The sequence below is a fragment of the Anguilla anguilla genome, chromosome 9 (assembly GCF_013347855.1).
Source record: "Anguilla anguilla isolate fAngAng1 chromosome 9, fAngAng1.pri, whole genome shotgun sequence".
Classification (NCBI taxonomy): Eukaryota; Metazoa; Chordata; class Actinopteri; order Anguilliformes; family Anguillidae; genus Anguilla; species Anguilla anguilla.
The window spans coordinates 9,842,614-9,870,454 of NC_049209.1; the positions used below are offsets into that span (position 1 = coordinate 9,842,614).

The window sequence follows — 27,841 nt, forward strand, 5'->3', positions numbered from 1 at the left end:
CCATGGCAACGTTGAGATTTCTAAACCTTGAAATTGTCATGAAAATGTGCGTACCTTCAGACCATGCATACAAACTATTCCTTGTGGCAGCTCAGCTGTATTGCAGGCATGATTATTCCAGTCTTTATTTATTTTTTAAATTTTATTTATCTTTATTTTACACTTTATTCCGGTCCCAATCTCTCAACAGCCATGATATTTGAAGAGCATGAAAGGTGTACAAACGGGACAGTGTAAATGCATCAGTTCGGTTGTTTAAAAGTGACCCCAGTATTTGAATTATATAGATAAAGTTCCAACAAAAATGCCATTAATACCTACTTTCCAATTAATACCTACCTAATGCCATTAATACCTACATACCGTTATCATGCATTATATTAACAGCCATAAAGTTATATTATCATCCATAAACACAGTAGCCTACAATAATAGGGTACTTGGCTTGGGCCTAGCCCAAACCAGGAAATAGATACTTTTGGTCATATAGTGTAGTTTACAGTCTTCCAAAAATGGCAGTGCAGCACCTTCATTTGAATGTGAATAGCTCACAGATACTGTAGCTACTTTCATGCAGCATCTGGCACTCATGTGTGCCGTTCTAACCATCCAATTTCAAATCACTGTAATTCAGTTTAAATAAAGTACAGATTAGTCATGCATAGTTCATTTCCTTTTCCTTTATTGTTTCCTTTATGTAAAAAGCACATCCGAGTAAACATTTGCAGAAGACAGACTAAAATGCACTCATAGGTATGGAATGTTTTAAAGCTTCCACCTGAAATGGTTTTATTTTGTACTGCATTGGATATATATATATATATATATATGTATATATATATATATATATATATATATATATATATATATATATACACACACACACATACACACACACTCTCACACACACACACACACAATGAGCCTTCCTTTTCAAAGTTGCTCATTTTATGTCCAGTTAATAAAAAGAACTTTGTCAAAGGTGCCTTGCATCCAACTACACCAGTCTTTAACACCATATATTCATTAAACAAATACGCAAATACAACATAAACACACTTCAGGTTTGTTTTTTTTGTGGAATATGAATGCATTTCAATGAGAACATCCATCTGAAATAGGGGAGGAGAAACCTGATTCAGTTACCCAACCACTCCCCAAAAAGCACCTGCTACCTTGTCTTCTTTCACATAAAGCTTTTGTGCAGAAATGAAAAAAGTCTTTGGAATAATGTAACATAAGCTGTAACAACTGCTGCTGTCTTTTTCTGTTCTGTTTACACTGAGAATTCTTAAATGAATAAATGTTTCATTACCCTTCCTCACGACTCATGACACAAATACACAGCCGTAATTTCTGTATTGCCAAAAAGGAAAAAAAGGGAGTGGCCATACTCATGCTATTCCTTAGTAATATCAGCCACGTGGGTGATATATATGTGGGAGAGTCAAACATTCTGATTGGTTCTCTTGTAGAAGAAAAGGGGTCTGAAATTAGCATCCTTTAAAGTAGGACCAAGGAGGACAGGATGACTTCCGTCATGCTTCCATTTGCATACAGTTCAAACAGGAACTTGAGGTGTAGAAATTCAAAGCTACCTTTTATATTAAAGTTATTCTCTTAAAAAAGTGAAATAGAAGGTTCCGTTTCCCTTTACCACAGCAGGGTAAATAAAGTGGAAAACAGGAAATCCGATTTTTGACTGCACAGGGTCTTTAAAGTCTTTCAGAACATGTCAGCATTCATTCCTTTGACCAGAAGCCTTTTTTCCAGCAAACGGCTTGTGGGCGAGACATTTTGGCTAAGCGGCGGCAGGGGAGTGTGCGTCGGGTTACACCCTCTTCATGCCCCTGCCCATCAGGCACGCGAACACCGTCATCACCATCTTCGGTTTGACCTCAACCAGGTCATCCGGAAGGGCGTAGACACGGGCGCCAATCTTTCTGGCCATGGACACAGCGTATCTACAGAGAGAGGGCAGAGCAATCCAGAGGTAACTATCCACACACCAGCGTGCCAGCCCAGAAGCTCCCCTGTGACCAAATGGGTTGATACATGGCACTTCCGTAGTTAAAAATACAAGAATACATAAAACTGCTCGTTGCCTCCCCAGCCCTCTCACTGGTGCCCCTAGTGGTGTTTGGTTTGTTTGCCTTTCCTTTTTCTTTCTTTAATTGCAGCACTGGCAGCAGCTGATGGAAGCCCTTCATGAGGAGCTGTGTGACGTCTTAGGAAAGATTCACTCAGCAGAAACTCTCTGGGGTTCCACGCTGCCCATGCCATGTTTTGCCTTCATCTCTTTTACAAAACTGTGATTCCGTGCTTTATGTTGCGACTTGCCTGCGGCAGGTAGTAACACTGCTCAAGACTGAATAGAAACAAAGTATGCGATATGCATTTGAAATACGTGAAAATCATCAGAATCAGATAGGGAGCTCAATGTAATAAATATACAATATTCATTTTATTATAAATATACTGGTGTGCATGGGAAATTTGTGATAATTATAATATTAAATTTGAGAACGTATGTTTAGATTTTAATATTACAATTACGAGAAAGGTGTGGGCACCCCAACACTATAAATATATATAAATATAAGTAAATGCAGGCTGATGATGGTGGTGGAAGTAATACAATTTTGCCAGTTTAATACCTGCATTGATACTGTATTCAAAAAGGCATAACCATTCAGACTACTGATTTTGACCAAAGAAATGCAGTACTGACTAATCTTAGAAACAAGCACTCAGTAATCAATGTATTCAATTAAAGGATGAAATTATTTAATGGAATACATTTTCAAAGTAAACCTCCAAACTCACTCAGACAAGAAATACGGGGTTTCTGTCTAACTGTTAAAACACAGGGGGCACCGGCTGCCCTCCCATTGTTACGTGGCCTGCGAACCTACAGACGTACATCCAGTAAGACGCATGCTGTTGTATACTGCTGACTTACTTGGCGTTCTCCAGCTTGTCGTCCTCGGAGAGGCTGCCCGTCTTTACCAGGTCGTAGCTGACGCTGCCTGGCTGGATGGCATCGATCAGGTCCAACACGGGCAAGCTGGAGCTGATCTCTTTGTCCTTGTAAACCATCATAGTGCGTTCACCATTACACCACACTCAGAGCCTGCCATTTCCCTCATTACATTCATGCATTTGTGCAAACTACCATTAATGCTTCCCAGATCATAGTTTTTAGTAAAAGATGTTGCAGCTGAAAAATAGCGTAGCTTGGTTTTTAACCGATGATCTCTGAAGCAAAACTATAAATAATCAATTAATGCTACTAAGCCAAAAAAGGTAGAAGCAATTGTTTTAAGGTATTAAATAACACTAATTTAAAACACATAATACATAATGCATCAATTTAAGGCACTGCATACCATATTAATATAAGGTATTACATAAGGCATCAATTTAAGGCACTACTTGATACGTTAATTTAAGGACTTACACAATTCACTAATTTAAGGGACAACATGACGAGTTCATTTAAGGCAGTACGTACAACATTAATTTAAGCCACTACATAATGCATTTGTTTATGGCTATACGTAATACATTCATTTAAAGCACTACATAATGCATTAATTTAAGACACCACATAACACATATACTAAAAGCACATTCATTTAAGGCACTACATTCCACGCTAATTTAAGGCAGTACACAATGCATGAATTAAAGGTACTACATAAGGCTTTAATGGACCAGAGACTTAACTCACCTTGAAGCTCGTTATCTTTGAATTCTTGCCAGCCTCTGACAGGGTCTTATTGACCCACTTGACAATAATGTCATCATTAACTTTCTGTCCATCTCCCAGATCTTCCAGAACATTCAGTGTGTATCTGCCAAGATGAAAGAAAGTTGAGAGCATTCATGCAGCATCAAGTCTGCACACTACATTTATTTCACTGCACTACTCGAAAATCAAAACCGCATAGCTGTCAGAATCAGAATGATGCACTGCTGACAGTTCAACACATTGCACAAATATTGACATTAACTCATTCTGCCCTCATTATTGAGTGTCTTGGGGTTGTCAATCGCATGATGACAGACAGCTGCTCCCACCTCCTCATCAGCTGCCACACCAGGGCCAGGGTGAGGGTGGAGTTGCCGTCGTTCAGGTCCTGTCCACCGATGCCCACGAGCGAGAATTTGGCCTCATTCTTTCCCAGATCCACGGCGTAGTTGCAGTTCTCCAGCTGTGTGTGCACATGGGAAAAAGAGCGATGTGCAATCCTGGATCAGCACAACACTAATCATAGCCATAGCCTGACAGAGGCTCAGTATCTAATATTTTGCACATGAAACACATATGTAAAAACAGGTAAAAAAAAAAACAGGTTTTCAGGTTACCTTCCTCATGTTGGACCCAATTTTGGAATAGGGGGGTTTGTTGACCTTGTTGTTCCAGTCGACCGGGACCCTGATCTTCTCATACAGCTGCAAGATGACCAGCGCATCCTGCAGGTCACTGCAGGAAAAACAGAAACAGTTACAGGACCTGATCATGCAGTTCTACTCACAGTTAAAATGGCCTCTTAACTAACAACTACAAAGAAATTCACTACTACAGTAGATTGGAATAAGCAGAGGATACGTGCTGTCAGTTGCAGCTAATTTCTGCTCTTCAGCACAAGGGCCAGAACAGGGATGTTTTCACATCCTCATGCCATTTCTAAGAGAGAATCTGATGTTGGTGCATTATCACATGACAGAATTAATGAGCTGTCATAGTTATGAGAGTGAATCAGTACTAAAGTTGGTGACTTTTAGCAATGTTTAGCATGGCAGTATCTCTGCTAAAGTGCTGCATCAGCTGTGTACCCATGCACTGTCTCATCGGGGTTTAGAAAGCCTACATATAGAGGTGGTTGACGTTGGGGTTCACTCCCAGGGAGTTCATCCAGTTCCGGAAGGTTCTCTCCTCGCGAGTCTCACCTGGGGGAAGACATGCATACCTCTGTCAAATAATCAAGTCTAAATTCACAAAACCGCCATATATACATTAACATCAGTAGCTTAGCATGAAACTAGAATACTTTTTTTTCTACCCCCAATACCAATTGAATGCCATCCTGCCTTCAATCTGAATGGTCAGAAGCAGTTTCAGGCAAGACTTCATTCGACACTAGGGGGAGCTCCAACTCAAGAGCTTAACGTGAAGCTGTTTGAACTGACAGGAGCTGGAGCTGTACTGCAAACAGGAACTTCTCCCTTTGAAAAGCATTACTTACTGCAGTGCTGGTGGACTACAGTCTCAGGATTCTTGGAGCAGGACCTTATTTGTTTGCTTATGTGCTTCTAATCAGACAATTTTGGCAGTGCTTGCCAAGAACGGGAAGTTCAGAGTTAGAGCAGACTAAACATCTCACTGACGCGAGTCATTTGCGCGTGGTGAGTGACACAGCGACGTTTCAGGATAAACTCTGAGAGGTGTGGTCGTCTGATGCTAACGCCTGCTCCTCCACGGGGCCCGCCACATTCCATTATGGCAGTAAACGGCCGCCCTGGCCACGCCCTTCGTGGCGTTCGCGCAAGCAGTCCTCTGTGGTCTAACACCCACCTTCCAGCAGGCCCCAGTCAATGTCCTGGTTTTCTGGCTTGGTTAGGGCAGGGTACTTGTTGAAGAGGTTTGCCACGAAGGCCAGGTTAAGCTTGGGGTTGCCGCTGACGACGTCGGTGGGGGTGACGAACTGCCGGCAGCCCAGCCTGTCCGCCTGCTGCAGCATGCTCTCCGCCCTCTTCAGGTCATCCTTCTCCTGCGGTTTCACACACAGCCCGGGTCGGTGCACACACTCGGACAGCACCGCAAACGTCACAGACAAAATGGCGCAGAAGCACAGCGGAGCCGCCGAGTGACCCCTAGGGACTCCGAGAGAACGGCGGCAGGATGCCGGCGCCAAAGGACCGTGCTGAAAACCCAATTCAATAACCGGCCCACAGGGGCCCATGGGCTCCAACATACATTCACAAATCATTGTCCTTCATTCAATCGCTCCTCTCCACACCAGTCCCACAGGAAACCTCCATACATTAAGTGCACAATAAGTCGTAGACGAAGAGGTGACCAGCTGAGGTCAACAGTACTGTCTACTGTTGAACTGAGCTTTGCATCTCATTTGAGTATTGGCTCTTACTAATTCAGACGAATCCACTACAGGCAGTCATCTGAGGAAAACGCTCACAGTACAAATGTACCATGGTTTGATTAATACAGCACCCTTCACAGAATAGGAGAAATCAGTGTTTATTTCCAAAACTGTATTATGTAAACCTGTGAACCAGGTGCTAATCTACAGGGTAACCAACAAATTACAGACAGACTACATCAACGACCTTCACCAAGAAACAGAATTTACTAGAATGGTGATTCTCAACAGGAATAGCTGAGCAAAAGAAGAGCCATGTAGGATGAAATCAGCTTTTAAACAAAGTCTGATGAAATCAAAGATGACCTAATGAGTTCAAATGACCTAATTAAACGCATGAACTGCTGTGGCCTTGCAGTGAGGAATTAGGAGTGTTGTCAAACTGGGGAACAGCAGGACTGAGTATGTGACCCTGACCACACAGCTCAGAGTAATGCCTGGTATTTACTGAAGTAATCAGTAAAGCACAACAACATGTCAACTACACTCCTCAAAATGGCATGAGTCACTACACAACTTTTCTTCTTTTTAAATGATAAATCAAGGAACCCCTAATCTGACCAGTGACCACAGAACTGAACCATTTTCCACCATCGTGAAACCAACTGCATGTACAGGCACACACACGCACACGCACACACACACACACACTTGTGGAACATCTGTTGCAGAGTGCCAACTGCACCCCAAAACTCCCACTCCTAGCACAGTCAGTCCTTTCTCCTAGTTAAACCTCACTGAGAAATGCATTCTCAGAAATTTCTGAAATGTTTGACACAAGCACCTACTTTACAGATAAATCTCAGAGTATTTGAAGCACACGCACATGTTTGTGAAAGACTGAAACGAAAGAGCGAATGAGTGAATGAAAGAGTCCTTAAAGGGATAACAGAGACTTAAGTACTACAGACAGCTCCATTTATGCAGCCAAATGATCCGGGAGACTTTAAAAACCCTGAAATGCGACAGAGATGTGAGCAGCATATCTCCGTGGTAACCTGGAAAAGCCTGAATACATTTTTCACATCTTTTTGAACCTTCAGTTTCTTGGACCTATCCAAATATTGGACAGAATGCTATAAATAACAAAATTAAATACCCGCAAGGGTACGGCAAGCCTCCGATTTGCATGGCCCCTATGTAAAATCAAACATTCCAGCTTCTTAAACTCCCTCTGCAGACTCTCGGGAACCTTGTTTTCAGTTCCCAAAACCAGAATCTGGACCTAACGTGTCCCTCAACATCTTTTGATTCAGTTAAAATACATTTGCGATAACCGTAATCATCATTAACACTCACACTGAAGCCGGCCATGTTAATGTCAATTCGGGGCTCGTCCTCTTTGCTCCCATTGGGGGCGATCTGGTTCAGCAGGTGGAAATAGGCCTTGGAGTCCTGCAAGGGAAAAGCAGACGTGGTTAATTCCTGCTCCTAATGCCCGGAACAGCGATGCAGAAAATCCGATCATGCCACAGACATCAGGGAAAAACAAAACACGGGGCAGGACATGCCATGCCAAGCAGCATCCTCTGGCAGGGTCGTGCGATGATGACTGAACAGAAACTTGAGAGGAATTTTAAAAACCAAACTAAAAACGCACGGGAAAAATGAATTTTATTGACTGAAAAACAAAGTTTAAACTGGGATGGTACAAGTGCAGAAAATACCTTCACTGAATCAGAGAAGTCTGAAATCTGAACATAGAGAAAAACCCACAGTCAGATTTGGATGGCAGTTGCTAACGTACGGGTTGAAGAGCAACCGGATACTTAAACACAATCAAGTCAGACACTTTTCAAGGATACAATTCCTGGCACAGTCATACTAGAAGAAAAGTGAAAGTGTAATAGGTTCTGACACCTGCATGGTGTCAAATAATAGGTTTTTCCCCGTGTGGTCATGACCTCTAAAGGAGGAGCTTTCATTCAACAGTTAATGCTCTGATAACCCATACAGCCTACTGCGTGTATAATTATAAAACGCTACAATTAGCTTGGGCCGGGGAGACTCTAACATGGACAAAGAGCTACCCCATAAACTAATGCTCAGAGTGCATTAGACAGAGTGCAGAGCTGAGCTGCAGCCAAACACGCAGATGAACTGAATCGACAGGACAGTAAATCAGGCCTCCGATCCCTTCTGCCTGAGGAAACCCGCTCACCAGAACACACCGCCATATCTCCACTGCAGAGTGGCTCCATTCTGGGAAGACATTATCTGATGAATACCAGTAACAGGGCCGTCTTTATAACAGGACTCTTAAATGCTACAGCATGAGGAACACTAAGACAGGTGCTTTTTCCTTTCTGCGCTGTTGGTGGTATTTATGCTGAGCAGTGTGAAAAAGGCCTTCGTTCTCTCAGACTCACACAGGCAGGAGGTACACACCTTAATGTCAGAGCTGAAGTTGTTGATCTTGTTCCAGCCTGCTTTCTCCAGGTGGTAGTTGACCCAGCGTAGCAGAAGCTCTTCGGGGGAGAGCTTCATCAGGTCCTCCAGGGTCTCGCCCTCTCTCAAGAGGGCCGCCAAAGCTACAACCAAGTCAGCGACACAAATCATGTGACCAACTATCCATACTCGCCCATGTCATTTCGCAGTATCACCCCTCCCCCGACTAAAAGCAGTGTTCCTACACAGCAATGGATTACAATGGGAGATCACCTCATCAGACAGATTTGGGGGTAACAGGAGAACTACTGATGGGACAGAATGTCAGGATAAAAACAAGTGAAATTCACTAAGTGACCCAGGTGAGTCGTCAGTAGACATTTTTTGCAGGCTGCGGTAAATGGGACGGAAGCTGACAAACGGCTCGTTCCACACACGCCTGGAAGCCTCTGCTGGGAGGGAGCTGACGGAGGGAGGGGCACCGACCTAGCTGAGTGACATTCCTGTGGTGACACCAGGCCCTTGCAGATGGCTGTGAATGGGGCGGGCTTTAGGCTACGGCATTAAAACGAGAGCAGGTAAGATTTATGCAGAACGTTTAATGGACTGCACCTGACACTCAGAAAAAAATAATAGAAACCAGACCATCCTGTTCTGCCCTCTGGGGTGTGACAGCTCTGAAGACTCTGACATGCTGTGATTCCCTTCTGTCACTGTGCGAGGCCATGCTAAGTAATGTAGCTCAGTTGAGCCCGAATTCATCGCTTTCTGCAGATCCTCTCAATGAGACCAGGATCAAATACATATTTGAAATACATGAACTTTTTAAGGTACTGGTAAAATTTGAAAGCATTTCTGGAGAATATCCAACAAAATGTTGCGAATACTGGTTTCTTTTAAAAAGGTCGATAACCTGCAGGAATGTTCATTGGAGTCGAAAAAAGTTGAAGTATTTCAAATATTTATTCGGTGCAGGTCAGCCGTGAACTCGGACGTGCACAGTGCCGCTGGTTATGTGACTGCGCTGTACCCTCGTTCCTGCTCAGCTCGATGTCGGCGAACAGGCCGATCTTGATGATCTGCCACAGCAGGCCGAGCACCAGGTGGGGTTTCCCATCCCGCAGGTCCTGGGCCCCGATGTTCACCACGTGGCAGCCGATGGCCGAGGCCGAGTTCAGGGCCAGGTTCAGATTCTCCTGTAGGGGGCAGCAGACGGCACCTCCATCAGTTTTACTCCAAGCTCGGAACGACTACAGTAAAGCCTAATTTACAGTACAGGACACAGTTGGGAATAGGGAAGCGTGATAAGGGAAGTGGATTTGTAGCCAGAAGGCCGTGGGTTCTGGATACGTGCTGTAAAAATAAGGTGATAAAGCTGTAAAGCTCCCAAACACTCAGGTGTATTGCTTACTGACGGGTGCTGTAGAAAAGTAGAAAGATGCTAACTGACCTGTACTGAGGAAAATAGAGAAATGCTAACTGACCTGTACTGTGGAAGAGTGTAAAGATGCTATCTGACTTGTACTGAGGAAAAGAGGAGAAATGCTAACTGACCTGTACTGTGGACAAGTGGAGAAATGCTAACAGACCTGTACTGAGTAAAAGTGGAGAAATGCTAACAGACCTGTACTGTGGAAAAGTAGATGGAGACACTAACTCTTAACTGACCTGTGTTGTGAATGGTGTCAGCTTCTTCTTGTTTATTGTTCTCTCATCAATCGTGTCGGGCACGGACAGGTTGATCATTTTACTGGAGAAAACACCCAAAAAGTTCAGTTAAAAAGGGAGAGGCGCAAACGTAATTAGTAACAATGAGAACTAATGTCACGGAAAATGGGCGTGAGAGCATTATATTTACCAGAGAACGATGCCGTCGCCCAGAGACGTGAACAGCGAGTCTGAGTTTGGGTCCATCGGCAGCACATGCTTACAGTCTGGATCATTCTCCAGGGCCGTGTTGATCCAGTTCACAAAGGCGAACCGCTCCTCCTCTGCAGCACAAAGCAGCATTAACGCACAGAAGACAAGGGCGTCCTCCATTTTCTAACTGAATAGCTACCTGCAAAAAAACACACCTAGAAATGGCCTAGAAATGGTTTTTGTGGTGAAGGAGACCTCACCCAATGCACAAGTTTGGGTCTAAACCCTCACACAGCATGCCAGATTGAGTCTGGCGGGCATCTCACCTGAGAAGGAGTGCTGCGTGCCCTCGCTGGACAGCTCCGAGGTGCCACCGATGGCCAGGATGCCCTCCTTCTTGTTGATGGCCTTCCTGAAGGTCTTGGCAATGTCACTGCTCTTCAGCTCCTGGAAGATCTGTGTTGGTCAAGGAGGGGGGGAGCAGAGGAGAAGGGGGGGGGGGGTTAGAGGGTACAGAAACCGGAGGCATCCAATCCCCCAGCAGAGCAGCAGAGACGCATTGCGAATCAGGGACACTGGTCTTAGTCTTATCAGAGTTCCACTTCTGATCCTACAGAAAGTATTCAGGTGGAAGCCCAGAACGTATGCTTAGCTTACTGTAAAAGCAGATGGCACTTAACATGTTTGTTTCACATTTCAAGCAAGTCACCAACAGTAAATAAAAAAATGCGTAAAGAAAAGCATCCAGTTCAAAGTAGAATAATTCCTCTCAGCTGAATACAAAGAATGCTAAATTTGCTAAAAATGCTAAATTTACACATTACACATGTGTAATGTGTAACAGTTAACATGATTGGTTTTGAGAAGCTCTATCTGACTTAGGCTCCCTTTGTCTAATGTCAAATTTTGTCAGAGTAAACACAAAACACATTTTTAAAATGATTTGATCTATTTAATGAAAAAAGTTATCAAACACCGATATCAGCCAAAGTCAGCAAGCAAAGTTAGCCCAGTCAGCAAGTCAGGATTTTGATCAGGCCACTCCAAAAGTTTAATTTTGTTTCTTTTCAGCCATTGAGATGTGTGTTTTTTTTAATCAGCCCTGCTGTATAACCCAATTATGCTTCAGGTTCTGAAGCTTCAGACAGATGACAGAAAGATTCTCCTTAATTTGTTATTGCGGAACAAAGGGGGCAATTACATTTTCATATGGGTGATATGGATGTTTGATAACTTTGTTCATTGAATAAATGAAATAGTAATTTTAAAAATGTGTTTTTTGTTAGCTCAGTTTCCCTTTGTCTAATATTACATTTTGCCTAAAAATCTGAAACCACCCAGTGTGACAAATATGCAATAATAGAGGAAATCGTGTGTGTGTGTGTGTGTTCTGTCCTCTATAAAAATAGCTCCTCAATGTGTTCCAAGCATTAGCATCTCAACTTCCCATTTAATTCAGTGTTCTTCCTAAAAACAAAAGCCCTCTTCACCAAATGTGGGCATTATAATCTTTGTCATGAAGCAATGGTTGACACACATGGAAAGATGAATTCCTAAACCAATTTCAGTTTGCAGGGTAGAACTGCCTTCTGAAAACTGCCTTATTTAACTGAAAACCATGCCAGTGAGTGAATATGTAACTTTTAAAAATAGAACTTAAAAACAGACTGTGGCTTTTGCCACAGCTGCTTTGGCCGGAGTGGCCTGAACAACTGCCAGATATAGGAGGGTTAGAAGCACTGTGTTCCTGAAAACATTCAGACTGGAACTCCTCATAAAAAAATGTTAGTATATAGGAAGACGGCCTAAGCTGGTCTATGGATTGTTGTAGAACACAGAAGAAAGTTACTGTTCACACAGATATGCTGGTAGAACAGTACTTCTGCTTAATCTGGAATGTTGGGAAATAAATTCAGGTGTCTTTAGGTGTCTCAATAAAGTAGCAACAGCGTAGGTTCAGGAGCACAGGCAACTTGTAATTAATGCCTATACGTGAAACCAAAATGGATCAAACATAAATGCGCTCATTACAACCGTGTAAATGTTTTAAATAACAATCAGATCTGAATAGTGACTATGGGGAAAGAACAAAGGGAAAGTCATTTTCGACATGCAAGTCTGAACTTTTATTAGTATTGACCCCTTCTGTATAGCCCCCCCCCCCCCCCTTTTTTCCTGATTAGGCTCTATATTCCACAACTTTATTTGCAATCAAACAATTCACATGTGGTTAAATTGGACATTTTCAGATTTTATTAAGGGGTATTTTTATACGTTTTGGTTTCATAATGTAGAAATTGCAGTGTTTATTATACATAGTCACCCCCCAATTTAGGGCACCACAACCATTTTGGGACAAACGGCTTCACAGGTGTTTCTGATTAGTGTGTTGTTAAGGATGTATTAGGACTTCCTAAGAGCCTGTAGAGTTCTGGAAGATGGTCTTCATTTATTGTCGTATTGTTTAATACATCACCCCAAGTCTGCGATAAATGTCAATAAACAATTCCACGAATGATTGACTTGTGGCATGAAATAGAAGCTCTACTGCCCTCATCGTGGGGGAAAACCAAAAAACGCGTAAAAGAAAAACCTGATATTTTCTCCCGGCCCAACTTATAGAACATTTATAAATAAAACAGAGAGCCTGCTTTAAAAGTGAGAGTACTTTTAAAAGTCTAAAAACAGAATTTCACATCTGCTGAGTAAGCACTTTGTTAACAGCCAATCCTCAATTATGCTGATCCAAAAAAGACCGCCTTCCCGCTTTTGACCTGAAACTGAAACGTTCTGGCACAGTCGGAAGCCATGTGCTGCACAGTCCGGGATTAAAGCAAATGTTGCTCTAACTCTGCCGTAAATCTTGAGTCACCGGAAGTTTGTACCGTGGGAAGTGTGACGCGCGGTCGGAATGACGGCGCTCACCGTGGTGCGCGCAAATCCCTCGGACAATCATCCCTGTGTCTCCGGGGACACGCTTACAAAGCCCAATGTGCTCTCTCACTACGGTGGCAGGCGTCTGTAAAGACTGACCCACAGTCCTAAACATCGCCATCGCAAATTCCAACCTGCTACGTAAACAAAGGTGGCCAAAGGTTCGACGTCAGCTTAGTCCACCCGCTGGTGAGGTCTGGCAGAATAAAAGAATGTGCTGCCCTCGGCTTCAGCAAAAAAAAAAAAAAATCCCCAAAAAAGTAGCTGAGAAAAGGAGGAATACTGAATGAGTGTTTTCACTGAGGTGCCAGGGGCCATCGCATTACTAGTAAACGAGACTCTACTCTAGGCCTCTTAACTACTGTTGTCTCATCCTTCATGAAACTGAATACTGCAGTCTGCCCTGCTCTGTGCTGTGACCCCACTTTCCTCCAGGGGAAGTGGAAATCCAGACACACAGAGAGAATAGAGAGAGAGAGAGAGAGAGAGAGTGAAAGAGTGTGTGTGACAGAGAGAGAGAGAGAGAGAGAGAGAGTGAGAGTGAGAGTGAGAGTGTGTGTGTGACAGAGTGAAAGAGTGAGAGACAGAGGGCGAGAGAGAGAGAGAGGGTGAAAGAGTGTGTGAGAGAGGGTGAAAGAGTGTGAGAGAGAGAGACAGAGAGAGAAAGCGAGGGGGTGTTGAATGAGTGTTTTGAATGTACGCACACAGCAGCTTATGAATGTATGCATGCATAACTCTGTGCACCTGCAGCAAAACACCTGGCGCCTGAACATTCCCTCATAAAACCAGACTTCTTCTTCCCTCTGAGTCTCCGCCCCTTAGAGAGCCTAAAGCGTTGCATTGTAATCGGTGCGCTGTACACAATACTGGCCTCAGCCCAGCGGGCATGTAGAAAGGGTGGCCTCTCACAGCGGGCACACAGACATCATGTGTTTTAACATCACAGCTCTGGCCAAAGTGTTCGCTAAGGACATGACTTACCGCGACAAATTCATCGAAGCTAATCTTGTTGTCTTTGTTGCGGTCTCCCTCCTGCATCAGCTTCTGAATGATTTCCCTGACCTTATATCCCGGCAGGGACAGGTTGGCCTCTTTAAACAGCTCGTGCAGTTCATGGTCGCAGATGAAGCCGTTGCTGTCCAGGTCTGGTAAAGGAGACAAGGACATCAGCATTTTATCATCAACAGTTTTACACTGGAAAAATCCCTGCTGCTGCTCCTTTAGCCAATAAGAGACACCGAAGCCATCTTTCATCAATGTTCAAATTATTTGTTTTTATTTATTTTTTATTTGGTGCCCAACATGGGGCTGAGGATATCCAATTCCCATCCCAATTTGAAATGTCCAATCATCTGCACCGGCAGCAGCGTTCATGCTGCGAACCCCACTGCCAATTCAGAAGAGTGCAGACGTCCACTGTCCCCCTGGAAAACATGCGGTGTTGCCAGCTGCTTCTTCACACACCCCAGACTACATTTAAGCTGCAGAGTCAGAGGAAGACATACAATGTGAGTCATATGAGTCAGAGTCATATGCGGCTCTGACCGTAATCTACTCGATCGACCAGCAGGGGTCGCTAACCCCGCGGTACGCGGAACCCCGACTGACTGAACCCTCCAGTTCCCTGGGTGGCACAATCGGTGCATGCGTGTCACCCGATTGACCTGCTGGTCACAGTCGCCACTGGCAAGGTGAGGCCGTGAGACTCATCCATGTATCAGTGTGCCGCCTTACACCTTAATGAGCCATCCAGCAGCCCATATGATCTATAATCACATTTCGCAAACCTGCTTCTTTCCTGCGTAACCGGTAGGCTCGCTGGGAGTGACTCTACTTAAGGGTTTAACTCCCCAGTAGCATTGCTCAGAACAAATATTTTATTTGGATATGCATTTCATTAAAAAAAAAAAAGTTTTTCACTGATATGACAACTCAAGACTCCTTTAAGACACTGGCTATCATATTAAGTTCTGACCAAACCATTATATTCAGTTATAATATTATCATATTAAGTTATAAATGAGAGCAACTGCACATTATACTACACACTTTTGACAATATAGATAAAGGAAACCTACAACTCAATTAACATAATTGCAAAATCTCTGAACCCTGGTGATATGCTGGTTCTCAATTCTAAACCAGATTTGAAATCTACTATTGCTGAAGACTAATATCAGATATAATCTCTAAAGAGCATAGAATTCATTTGAAATGAGCATGTGCAATCACTTTCTGGAAACTATGAGGACCAGCAGAGTGTCAATTTTGCAGAGAGCAATCCAACGAGAAATCAATCTATGGTTCCCAGCCAGACTTGAAGTAAAGAATGTTTGCTTCATGGAAAACAGACTGCTGACAAAGTGAGATTTAATGAAGTGAATGAGTCGGTCAAAAAGCATCTTTAGGCTGTAGCATTAAAGGCTGTACCATTCTGCCAAGGCTGTCTGTCCAGCAAGCAAAATGATCACGTTGAATACATACAGAATATAGTCTAGGGTGCACATACAATTGGACAAAATATGAAAATCGACATATAGTAATGAATTCAAACTGAGTTACAGAAATAAAAAATGGAAAATGGAGTGGAAATGGACACTTTGTCCATTAATTTCTTAATGATTGTGTTTTTTTTCACAAAAGTTTACCAATGGTCATTAATCCAAGTTATATTTTGTGTGTCAAATATCAGAGAGATCTAAGATTGACAAAGATGCCATTTTCCCCCGGAATTACCCTTAAGTAGCCATATTTAACACCCACACACCCAGCAGACACTGTCCACTCAGAATAGATCTAAATGATACCCGAGTCAATGACACTTTTCCTGCGATTCAACTCAATTACAGAGTTGGATGTGGATTCAAGAAATGGGACTGGTTCACAGCAGTGAATCTATCATCATTGTTTGAAAAAACATGAACAAAAATAGGGTTAAAAAAACATAAGAAATGACCACCCTTTGTCCCTAAATGAACCAGAAAAGCACCTTTAAAGCAATTCATGACATCGCTTCTCACTGCAGATGCACCTGCTAGCGCCCACTGCAACGTAGCGCATCTTCCGTCCACGGCTACTGGCGTGAGCGCCCGTGATCCTGCCTCTGAATGCTTTCTTAAATGACGTTCTAACCAGGCAACGTCTGCACCCAGGACAGGACTACAGTGTTGCCCACAATGCACCAGACCTGGAGCGTTTGTCCCAGGCCAGGCACGGGTCAGACACTCACCCACTTTCCCAAAGGCCTCCTGCAGCTCCTCCAGTTCCTCTTTCGAAATCTTGGTCACCATCTCCCTGGAGCAGCGGGTCAGAGAGCGTCAGCGGTCCTGTGGGGCAGGCAGAGAGAGAGAGAGAGAGAGAGAGAGAGAGAGAGTGAGCTGGGACAGTTCTACTCCACAAACACAGAGGCCGTTCACATGCTTCACCTGCTCGTGAGCCTACTTATCTGTTCAGCGCTTCCAACAGAGCGTTGATAAAAAGGAACATGATCTCTGGGAATGTAATGGCGGTGTCTGAAAGTGGCTGAATAAAGCGCCTGAATGCGGTCTGTCATGTTGGGTATTTCATGGCCTGATGAATGAAAAGCCCAATCAGAACCAATCATGAGGAATGCCATCAGCCATCACACTCCTTCTGATAGACTGTGAATGAATGAAGGGTGTGGAATTATGACCGTTTAAAACACAATTTTCTCTCCCATTCTTCACGGTCATTATGCTGGAGATTAAATGGAGGCATTTCTACTGAATAACAGTAGGGATAACTTACGCCTTTACCTCAAGGTTTTCGGTCTTATTTTAGAGTCCACGCATTAACATGCTGATTTACTTTTCTCAAAGTGAACAGGAAATTAATTTTGGCTAAAGTCAGCTGGGATCTCACTACCCAGCCAAAGTCAGACTGAGGCACTTTGAAATGTCAAGTGTCAATAGCCTGTGGGTGAATATCAGACAGGTCCTTTGGGGTATCTGGAAGTACCCCAACACTAGTGATATAGCAAAACATACAGGGCAATAACAAATACAGACAACTACAGCTAAGCAAACGTTTCAGTTATTTACATGCTAATAATTTTCATGTGGCTTTGAATGTGTTTTGCCTAAGGTCTGCAAGCAACATGAGGTCCGGTCTGAACAACGAGCCTGTTAGTTCAGTCTTAATGAAGTGTGGAAATCTCTTGACCAATCCAATCCTCGGGCTGTTGTGAAACATCTTTTAAAATAACAAGATGTCTAACTCTTCTACTAGCCTACTTCCAACACTCCACTGTGCACTGAGTCTCAGTGCAATCACAGACCTTTGGTTAGGAAAAATCGAAGATATAACTCTGGATGTCAGGCCATCATTTCAGAATGAAAACATATTTCAATACACAAAATACAAAATACAACAGCATACAATCATAGAGTTCTTCACAAAAGATACCCGGGTAGCACACAAAAATTGAAACTCCTGGGGAAATGAGGGACTACAAATATATGTGAAGCAGAGGCCACAAACAGGATACAGGTGTGGCTCATCGACAAATTATGTGAATAACACCCCAGAATGCATACGGTCCTGTATATGAATTCTGGACAATCCTGCCTGCTTACATTTACGACCAGCATGCCTGCAAGGCAAGACCTCATTGACTCTGAAATGTTCAGGGGGAGTTTCGGTGACCCAGACTATTTCGCAAGCAGCCGGGCCTCTCTCTGAAGGATAGGCTGACATGGGTCCCCTAGAGAAAGACATCGTTAGCACAGGGTAGCAGTGGGCTGCTCCAGGATGATGATGTCCGTGCATTGAGTGGAAGAGCAAGGCAAAACAGGCAAGCCAGTTCAGATCAGCTGATTCAGCCCCAACACGATGCAAAGCAACTTCAAATCATCGTTTCCACTTTGTGTTTATTACCCGTGGCTATACTGCTAACAAATTTCTTGCACCTCAGAATATGCCTACGAGTCATCTACAAGTTTATATCCGAGAAACTGATGCAATGTCCGCAGAACCAGATCGGTGGTGTGACGAAATCACTATTCTGGTCTCACAAAACCACAGACGACTGTGAATTTTTCCATTTGTCTGCTATCGCCAGATGACTGCAAAGAAGAATCAAGGACCCTGGCTCCTGCCCCATCTGAGTGAGCATGTGCAGAAGCCTCTGTTTCCCTGGCTCTCGGCAGAGACTGCAGTCTCTATCAAAATGAGAATAACAGAGATATCTATCATTAATAAATGTCAAGAACCATCCATTAGAAAGCAACTTTATTTCTCCTTTCAGGATTGTAATGGGTTAAAACTAATGCGCAGAGTATACAGGCCCAGTACTACACTTCTTTCCTATGTGGTGACTTCCTTGTTTAGATTCTTTTTCATTTAAGCCACCCCCCTTCTCCACCCTGATTCCAATTCCCCTCTTCCACATCTTCACCCTAGGCCTACATTCCCTTACCACCCAAAAAATTACTTTCTCTTGCTCTGGATAAGAGCAACAACTAAATGCCTAAAATGTAAAATGTTTATAATTTTTAATGTCATTTTTAACTCAGCAACTGACTCAGCCTCTCATATCATAGTTGCAACAATGAGTTCTGTTCCTTCCCATCCTGCCAGAACAATCACAGATCAGTCAGCAGATTACAGCGCACGGTTCCATACTCTACAGCAACATGCGGAAATAAAGGCCACCCCTTGCAACTGCATTTGGACTGTTAAATAAAAACCAAAACGGCTAAAAATGGCACAGATTCCACAGCAATGGCTCATTTCAGCCCAGTACTTGTTTCCACAGGAATGGGTCATCTCAGCCCAGTACTTGTTTCCATAGGAACAATTCATCTCAGCCCAGCAACCATTTCCATAGGAACAGCTCAGGTCAGCCCAGTTACACTGCGGAGTCATGTTCTGAAACTCTGGAGGTGGGACCGCCTTCAGCCCTTGTACAGACCCTTCTCTATGGCATGCACATACCAAAAAACAAAAACAAGCCACCAATACCTGAACACTGAGCCCACAACGATTCTGGATGTATATGTAATAATCCTGGCCTATCTTGACTGTAATAATTAAATAAGAAAGGGGGGTAAAAGGCTTTGGGTGTCTGAGCGCTGTATGACAGCAAGGTTTGGAGGAGGGGTTACATTTTCTTTCCCTCCTCGAGCAAACCCCTCCCACTCGTCTCGTAAAATCAGCCCCTGTAAACAAAACACATCAGTAACAGGATCCTGCCTCACCTACATCCAGAGATAGTTGCGAAGACACAACAAAGAAACCCTGATCTCTCATCACTGGGGAATCAGAGTGACCTCCCTTCCGCCAATAAAACACCAGTGATCCCGCAGGAAAAACAAACTGCTTGCACGCATGTCTGACAGAAGCTCTGCGGTCTCTGCCTCGCTGGCCCGTAATAGGCTGCCTCATGTTGTGGTTCCAGGCAGCTCCGGGCCAGCCTAAATCCAGCGACGACACTCTGTGCACACACAGTTCCATTCCGCTGTTCCCCTCCCTCGCTGTCCCACCGAGACGGGGTTTAAACAGGGTGAACTGGGAAAGAGGGCTCCCTCACTGCCCTTCCGAGCTAACCTGGACCACCGGCATTCCTGTCTGGATCGCTACAGCTTCAGACACTAAGTCACAGACTAACATTTCCTGCCTGTGAAAGAAAGCTTCCCTCTGTGTGTGTGTGTGTGTGTGTGTGTGTGTGTGTGTGTGCCGATATGTGTATTTGTGAATGTGTGCGACTGTGAATCTGTGTGTACTTGAGCGTGTGTTTATGTGCTACTATCTGCTTCCTGTTGAGCTGATACCCACCGCTTGTATTAAGTCAACTCCTCTCCCAGACACACGCACATACCTCCATAACTTCAGTGTTATGTTAAAGGAATAATCTTCACTGTGTCTGACATCCACAGCGATGATGTCATCTCAATGCACTGCAGATCTGGATTTCCCATCAGACTGAAAGTACTTTTCCACTCACGGGCTGCAGCATAGTTATGCAGAACAATGTAACCGACTGCAGCCGCAGCCGCTATCTTTGAACAAGATGTAGGCTACAAACTCCAGAAGAGCAAGTTTTAGGAACTGCAGGGGCACTGCGCTCACCGTGGACTTTATGTCACTCCTGTGGCTTCTCCCCTCGGGAATCAACAAACAAACAGTAAGACTAGCAGCAGCCTCCTACGCTGGCTCTGGAGGGACCGGAGACTCTTGGAGGTGGCGGGGGATGGCGGCTGGGTATGGCGTGAACCCCGAGGCCCTGCCCTTGGGTCGGCTGCCGAACCGGTTCCCTCCTCCGCCGCTGGCCGGGAGCCCCGCCCCGGACAATGCAGCGGAGGAGAGGCTGAGCCTGTACGGCGGCTCGGGGAAACACGCAGGACCAGGAAGGAATAACAGAATTACCCTCACACCGCCCTCATGGCGCCTCTTCCCTCCGCGCCGGTCCCAGAGGACCGCGGGACCGTTTAGGCTCTCTAAATCTGAGGGCGTGACGCCCTGCCGTCAGCCGTCTGCGGGCGACGCCGGGCCCGCCCGGGGGTTTCGGGAGGGCGCGTCACGCAGGTGTCGGCCGGTTTTTCCCTTTCTCGGCCCTTGATTGGTCACTGCTGCGGAATGTCTGTCACAGTGAAGCAGTCACACTGTGCTGCGCCCTGAAGCTTTGTGCAGCTCATGGGTTGATGTATATCTCACGCACATAGACAGCCTCTGAAACAACAGCTCACTGGCTGCCACAGCCAGGCAGAATTCTGGTGAGATGAACACTCATTTTCAAGCAGCCACACAAATTAGGAACTTCATTCACACGATGTAAAAAATAAACATCAATATAGGAAATAAACACTTGTGGTTCAGACGTGGAAGCACAATGCACAATGTCATATGCCCTTTATGGCCTATAGAGAAAGAAGGAAGCTAATAGTTTCACACAGATAAAAATCAGAAGCCAAATATATGCAAAATATGGCCGGCCATAGGCTTTATGACCAAATCAGCTGTATCAAACCAAGTGACAGGTTTTTGTTTTGAAAATCGAACAGTTTTTGCATCTAGCCATTCTAAATTTATTACTATGCTTTAAAAGAATATTAAGCACAGCAGTAGAAAAAAAGCATAAAATTACAATATCAATAGTACCTAAATAGTTTATATCCACTCAGTGTGGAAGATTTCTTTGGGAACCATAGTACAGTTTACTGGCACAGCCTGTTCCAGCATGTTCCTGTTTTAGAAAATAGAACACAGTTCCCAGCTCAGTCTAGTCAGCAAGCAAGAGCATTCAATCCACCACCATCATTTCCACCTACACGTGAGTCTAAATCACAGAGTCTGAATCCCAAAGTACTGTATCATTATGATACTTTTTAATATCTGAGATTCTACTACCTTCCGAGTTTAAACTATAAATTTAGGCAGCACTCAAAGGAAGAAGTTCCGGTCATGTCAGTAAGTTTGGGCCAAACCCTGATTGCAATCTTTCAATGATGTGTTCACTGTAGCCTACACGTTATTCAAATTGCTGACCATACGTAATGATCTTTGTGAGGGCCACTTTTGATTTCAAAGATACTGACTATACCAGGAAGTTCATATCTGTGATAAATGTAAGATAGTTGTGAGCTATATCGGATTCATCCATTAGACTCCATGAATTTGTGCTGTGGCAAAACTACAGCCTGGAAGCTAGCTCTTTGAGACTCTGGAATTCCTTTAGCTCAGGTTTCAGTGCCACACAATGAACCTACTCAGAAACTAGCTCCAAGCGCGGCTGAGCTGGTGCTCAATGGGCCTGCACTGGAGGAGAAAAACCAACGCTCTCCCAAATAAAACGAGAACCGTGATTCACAAAAGAACTCAAACCATCACAGACAGTGGAGAGCTGTCACCTGCTTTTACGGACGGGAAATGTGAACAGTTTGTCATTTGACCTGCGTGACTGCACAGCAGCACAAAGACAAAAGGAGTTCTGTGCCATGCGGTAGGCTACTTCCTCATTAGCCTTACCCTCTATCCGCCTGTTCCGCTTCCATGGTTACAGTGGGATAGGAGGACCTTGGCATCCATACCCATACCAGAAAGCCTTTGGGCTAATGGGAGAGGGAGCCCTAACGGACAGGTTCTGGCACCTGTCTCTCCTGCGACGTGAAGACTGTACATCTCTGGCAGGAAGCCGAAGCGCTCGCTGAGAGAGGCCAGTGTGAGCCACAAATCGGCTTCACTTCCGCAAAGAACAATTCATATCTCACTGAGAAAAACACAAAAGTAGAGTCGACTGAAACATCTTCGGCAACCTCTGTGGTATCAGCCCGACAGACCCACGTTAGACGTGCCTGAAATCCAAATGACAGAAAAGGCCGCGTCCAGCGTACCACTTCCTGTTCCACAAAGCAAACCAGGTTAATTTGACATTTGGTGGTCTTCTACCCTTCAGTAGTGATTGCTGAGCGGAAAGCAGCGGTTTCGTTCAACAAATGGCTGAACAGCACTTGATTTAAAGGAAAAGATATCAAAATCTAAGAGAGAGAATCCTGTTTACTTTAAAAAGGGAAATATATCACACAATTGCATTTTAAAGAGGAGAGCCTCTTTAAAAACATGAGTCCATTATTAGAGTAATAACTTCTTAGAAAGTGAAAGCACAGAAGACAGGATTTATCCTTCAGACATGCATAGCTTTTGTTTACTTAACACAGTTGCTTTAACCAGTAAATTTACTATGCTGATCTTCCTTTATTTACATTTAACATGCCAGCGCACATGAAAAAGCAGATGTCATTCTTGTGAAGCGCAGAAGTGTACAAAGTGTGTTCTGCTTGCCTCACCAAGTTCTTCTCCTGAGCCTTTGCTCTTTTGGACACAGGAAGCGTGTTTATTTCTACAACGCAAACAATGCACAAAAGCTTCTTCCCTTCCAGGGAATGCATGGCCTAATTGTTTCCCTGAATGAAAGTCTTTGATTCTTATATCAATATACTTTCTAACATGATGCATGCTGGGAAGGCTTGATGACGGTGCTCATCCCTGCTTGACCTTTCACAGTCTTGTAAACTGTTAGTTCACAATGCCAACAGCAAAGAGTGGAGTCAAAGAGTTTATTTCAATATGACCTGCCAATTTCTTACTTTAGCATTTTGGCTCAAGTACTGCCCTAATTACTTAACTGGATAAATCAAAAATGTGTTGTCCAGAAATTCATGAAATTACTCTCCCTGATGATCACTACAATTATCTAGATTAGAAGCTCACCAAGTACAGCTGATATGAGAAGAAAGCATGATGCAGAACTGATCCAGGATCAGCTGATCAGCTGCCCCATCTTGATGCCCCTCAGTCATAATGATCCAAAGTCAGTGCTTGGGAGGTACATCTATACCCAGTGCCACAGAGGTACTACTGCAACATGCACATCAGCATCAACACGAATATATCCAAACAGGAAAACTCCAACTCATCAGCTACTCTTAGCGGGAACAGTCGCCATCTGAAACGGAGCACACAGCACAGGGTAAGGAGATCTATCCTCAAAAAGAGGGCCCTGAAAAATGATGTCTCTACTGAATGAGGTGTTGGTCAGTCCAACCCAAGCTCAGCTGAGCTCTGTTAACTCTATCATTCCCCCTAAACGGATAAAGCAGGCAAACACAAGCCTATCAAAGCACTTAGAACTAGACATGCTTTTCTTGGTCTGTGACGGCAAAAAAATCGACCACCAGATGGAAACCAAACTAGTTTTATTTTTTCCTCACAGTGGAAAAAAATCTTGTCTTTAATAATGAATCAAGACTCAGACATGTTGTTCACAGACAGATATCAAACTGTTTGATGCAATAGGCCTACTTCCACACACAATCCACACAGGTCCTTTATGTACTGGCTAATACCTTCCACTCTGGAGACACAGCCATAGCACAGCTCACAGCCTGGCTGTGCTGGCCTGCCATTCCACACAAACACACACACACACACACACACACACCTCAGCTGAGTCTTGAACATGGAAAGGCAGCGGTGTATTCAGTAACATAGCTCCCATTCTCACTAAAGCCACACTGTCTCAACAAATGTTTTCTTGAAGAGTGGAAGAGGCATTTGTTCAATACAGCTTTGAATGAATGTCTGTGGCTATTATTTATTCAAAATATACAGGAGAAACCAGGTGGTCAGTCAGACACAATAAATCTACTAAACTGTTATCCGGTCACTCAACTGACCGACTGAAACTACATTTCTGGGTCTGATTTAAGCCCCATTTAGAAATAGGCTACTTGACACAGGACATTTCTATTACACTCTTGTAGAGTAAAATTAAATTGATGGTTTCCAAGAAAAGCCAAATATAGGGGCCTTGAGATGTCATTTGTTCTACCATTAAATGAGGATTAACACAAAGAAAAACATATTTACCCGAGAAACACATTTTAACCACATATAAAATGAAGCCGCACCTTAACTTAAAAGCAATAATTGGCAGTAAATTTAACAGTGTGAGTCACAGAAACACACCTATGAGCGGTTACAGCCCCATACACCAACCACACCCGACATACAACTCTCTACTCAGAATAGATCTAAATAATACCCCAGTCGCTGTAGTTTTTCCTGCAATTCAACTCAATTACAAACAGGCACAGTTGTATTGGATTTCAAGTCCTGGCTCGCAAAACTACAGCCACCATCAGTCTGTAGCTCTATAGAAATGGTAACCAACCCTGTTCCTGGAGATCTACTGTTCTTTAGGTTTTCATTCCCACCCTAACAAAGCACACCTCACAGCTAGAGATCTTGTTGAGCAGCTAATTAGTAAAGTCAGGTGTGCCAAATTACATTTGAAATGAAAACCTACAGGATGGTAGATCTCCAGGAACAGGATTGGTTACCACTGCTCTATAGCCATCATCATTCTGCAGCTCTAAAGCAATCATCACTCTGTAGAAAAAAATAAAATGGGAAAAGAAAAATGAAGATTCTCAGGGAACAGCAAACATCAACCATACTGAGCATGAATCAGCTCTGTCCACAACCATACTGAGCACAAATTATCCCTGTCCACAGAACATTCAGTCAGGCATAGCTTTTGTGCCCAGCACTTCAACTCCATCTTATTTACAGGAACTAATGTCAACTTTCCGGTGAGACACAATAGTGACACTTAGGTCCATTGCATTTTACACACACCGTGCACCTCACGCTCTGTCCATATTCAAAATATTCAAAAACGCCTCAACACAAACCTGCAACTGAAAAAAAAAATGCAGAAAATCTACATACCTAAAAACATTTTTGGGTTGTTTTCGAACTTCCTAAAGCAGAGAAATGAAAAGGAAGCTTTGGAATGTGGCTCAACTACACTGAGTAGTCTAAACCTCAGAGCCCAATTTTCACATTGCAGAAGAGCCAAAAGAGCAAATAAATAAATAAATAAAAATAATTATAATTATATATATAATTTAAAAAAAGCTTTACCCTGGTGTAAGTTCCAGCCCAGCTCAGTCACTCCAGCTGACAGGCTTAATGTAAAACTATAATACACACACACACACATATATATATATATATATATAATTCAGACATTGCCAGAAAGGATACATAATTCCTTCCCTTACAAATAGCCTAAATAGTAAGAGCCCAGCTCTTGGTACCACACCCAAGAGCAAATTCGCATCTCAGTAATGCAGTCACAGCCTTGTCTGAGCCAAAACACACAGCCTCTTCCTCTAAACGCAGTACAAACACACGATTCTCCAAAATCTCAACGTCCCAGCACAAGAATTTTTAAAGATCCAGTTGAGTTGCCAACTTGTGTGAAACTTGTTTGAATCAAGGTTATCAGTAAGGCCATCTGGACATGCCTCCCTACGGCCCATATACAATAAAATGATTACTGTTAAATAGACTCTTGTAGAGCACGTAAGGTCCCTACTTGACTCGTTGTGTACCCTGCTGAAGTTCAAATAACACTGGAAATTTTTTACACGCGAGTGCAAACTGAGTGCAATAATACATGTGACACGAAACTGCGAATTACAATGGTACTGCCACTTCAGAATTCAAGATGTACTCTAAAGCCAATATTATATGAAAGCTAGACTATTAACACCACTGCACAGTAATACAACCATAAAAGTTGATGTTTAACTTTTTCACCTAGTCTACTGTATGAAATATCTCATTGATATCTACAGTCTACATAGGAGATCCAATACGCAATAAAGTATTTCAATGAATTATCAACTGTATGCGCGTTCTTTCCTTAACATGCAAAAACTCCTCATTTCACTTAGACTATATCGCACTGTTATTGTAGTGTCAAAATGTAGAAATACCCTATGACCAGAAACCAGCAAAGCGTTTTTTACCACCCTTCCTTTGACGAGCGCTTAATAAATGCTAAGTATTTTTGGATTCTGGGACTTATTTCACCATGCAAAAAGTGACAGCGCCACGATAAATTTTAGTGCAAGCACTGGAATTCAAAACGTAAATAATTGAAGAATGCAACCAGACTACTTCGTGCGGTACGAATTCTACGCGTGCTTTTAAATTAAACGTGGAATGCTCTGCGGATCCAGTTCCCTCTTTGGATGGCTGCGGTCATATTTACCGCAGGTAAATACGTCGACTAAGACGGCCCCATCTCATTAGACATTCCCAAACTAACAGTTTAAAATCCCAGTAGGCTACTCACCAACCCATCTTGTTACACTAACTCACATCTGAAGTGCCACTTAATACTAACGACGGTGATGTAACTTAAGTCATTTAAACTGAACACCAGGGACCAAAGACACGCGTTGCGATAGTATCGAGAAGATACAATGCGGTCCAGTTTTTTCTAAGTGAATATAGATACATTAGATTATACTAGATCCATTCAAAATGTATAACATAAGTACAGCAAACTTTCTGCTATGTCTGAAGACAAAACATGGGACATTGGTAGCAAACGTTCAGGCTGTGGGTACCACACAGTTCTAGATTCCTCATCCGTAAGCATCACGTTAGGCTACTACAGTTTAACTTTTCTATTGAACGTGAGCAACTTTACATAGGTAACCAAAACTGTTTGGATACATCCGACTTTCTCGTTTGACAACTGAGTTGACATTCTTCAGACGACAAAATCAGACACGTGTCAACCCAGTCAAACTAACGTTAATTGGGCTAGCCAGTGAAAATTCTAACACACATGTTCAGGAAAAGACGGGTTTGGAAGGCTGGTTTACAACAATGCCATACATTCCGTTTCCTGGCATAAACGAGCTAACGTCAGCCAGATAGCAGGATAGATTAATGATGATTTGCAAGTTTCATGGAAATCCATATAGCAAGCAGTCATCATCATAAATATGTGTAAATTATGCTTGAAAAAAGTATAAAGCATAAAACTCACCTTTTTGTTCCCCTTTGCAGATACGTTGATACCGGCCAAGCTCTCAGTATCACACTCCGTAACTTCCTCAGCCTGCCAGACCAAAACCAGCCGAACACAGCACAGGACAGAACTACGGGAG

At 43.5% G+C, this 27,841-nt stretch overlaps 1 protein-coding gene across 2 annotated transcripts; it reads right to left on the bottom strand.

The window, feature by feature from the left end:
* Positions 1 to 664: 664 nt before the first annotated feature.
* On the bottom strand, positions 665 to 27,841 carry LOC118234965 (plastin-3). Of its 2 annotated transcripts, XM_035431859.1 has the most exons (17): positions 27,721 to 27,841; positions 16,579 to 16,675; positions 14,331 to 14,494; positions 10,742 to 10,871; positions 10,414 to 10,546; positions 10,224 to 10,305; positions 9,586 to 9,751; positions 8,556 to 8,698; positions 7,835 to 7,861; positions 7,467 to 7,562; positions 5,582 to 5,777; positions 4,878 to 4,956; positions 4,372 to 4,489; positions 4,084 to 4,217; positions 3,734 to 3,857; positions 2,963 to 3,087; positions 665 to 1,964 (listed from the first exon to the last, which is right to left on the bottom strand). In XM_035431859.1, exons 2-17 carry the CDS (start codon positions 16,637 to 16,639, stop codon positions 1,832 to 1,834), a joined length of 1,911 nt encoding a protein of 636 aa, XP_035287750.1. In that variant the 5' UTR covers positions 16,640 to 16,675; positions 27,721 to 27,841; the 3' UTR covers positions 665 to 1,831. The 2 variants fall into 2 exon arrangements, with proteins under 2 accessions (XP_035287750.1, XP_035287751.1); XM_035431860.1 differs by lacking the exon at positions 7,835 to 7,861.

Excerpts from the sequence above, each read along its gene's own strand:
- LOC118234965 (XM_035431859.1), bottom strand. The coding sequence starts at position 16,639 with ATGGTGACCAAGATTTCGAAAGAGGAACTGGAGGAGCTGCAGGAGGCC. Across the intron at positions 5,778-7,466 it reads TTAACATGGCCGGCTTCAGT|GAGAAGGATGACCTGAAGAG; the intron begins GTGAGTGTTAAT and ends GTGAAACCGCAG. Across the intron at positions 3,088-3,733 it reads CAAAGATAACGAGCTTCAAG|GACAAAGAGATCAGCTCCAG; the intron begins GTGAGTTAAGTC and ends ATGGTTTACAAG.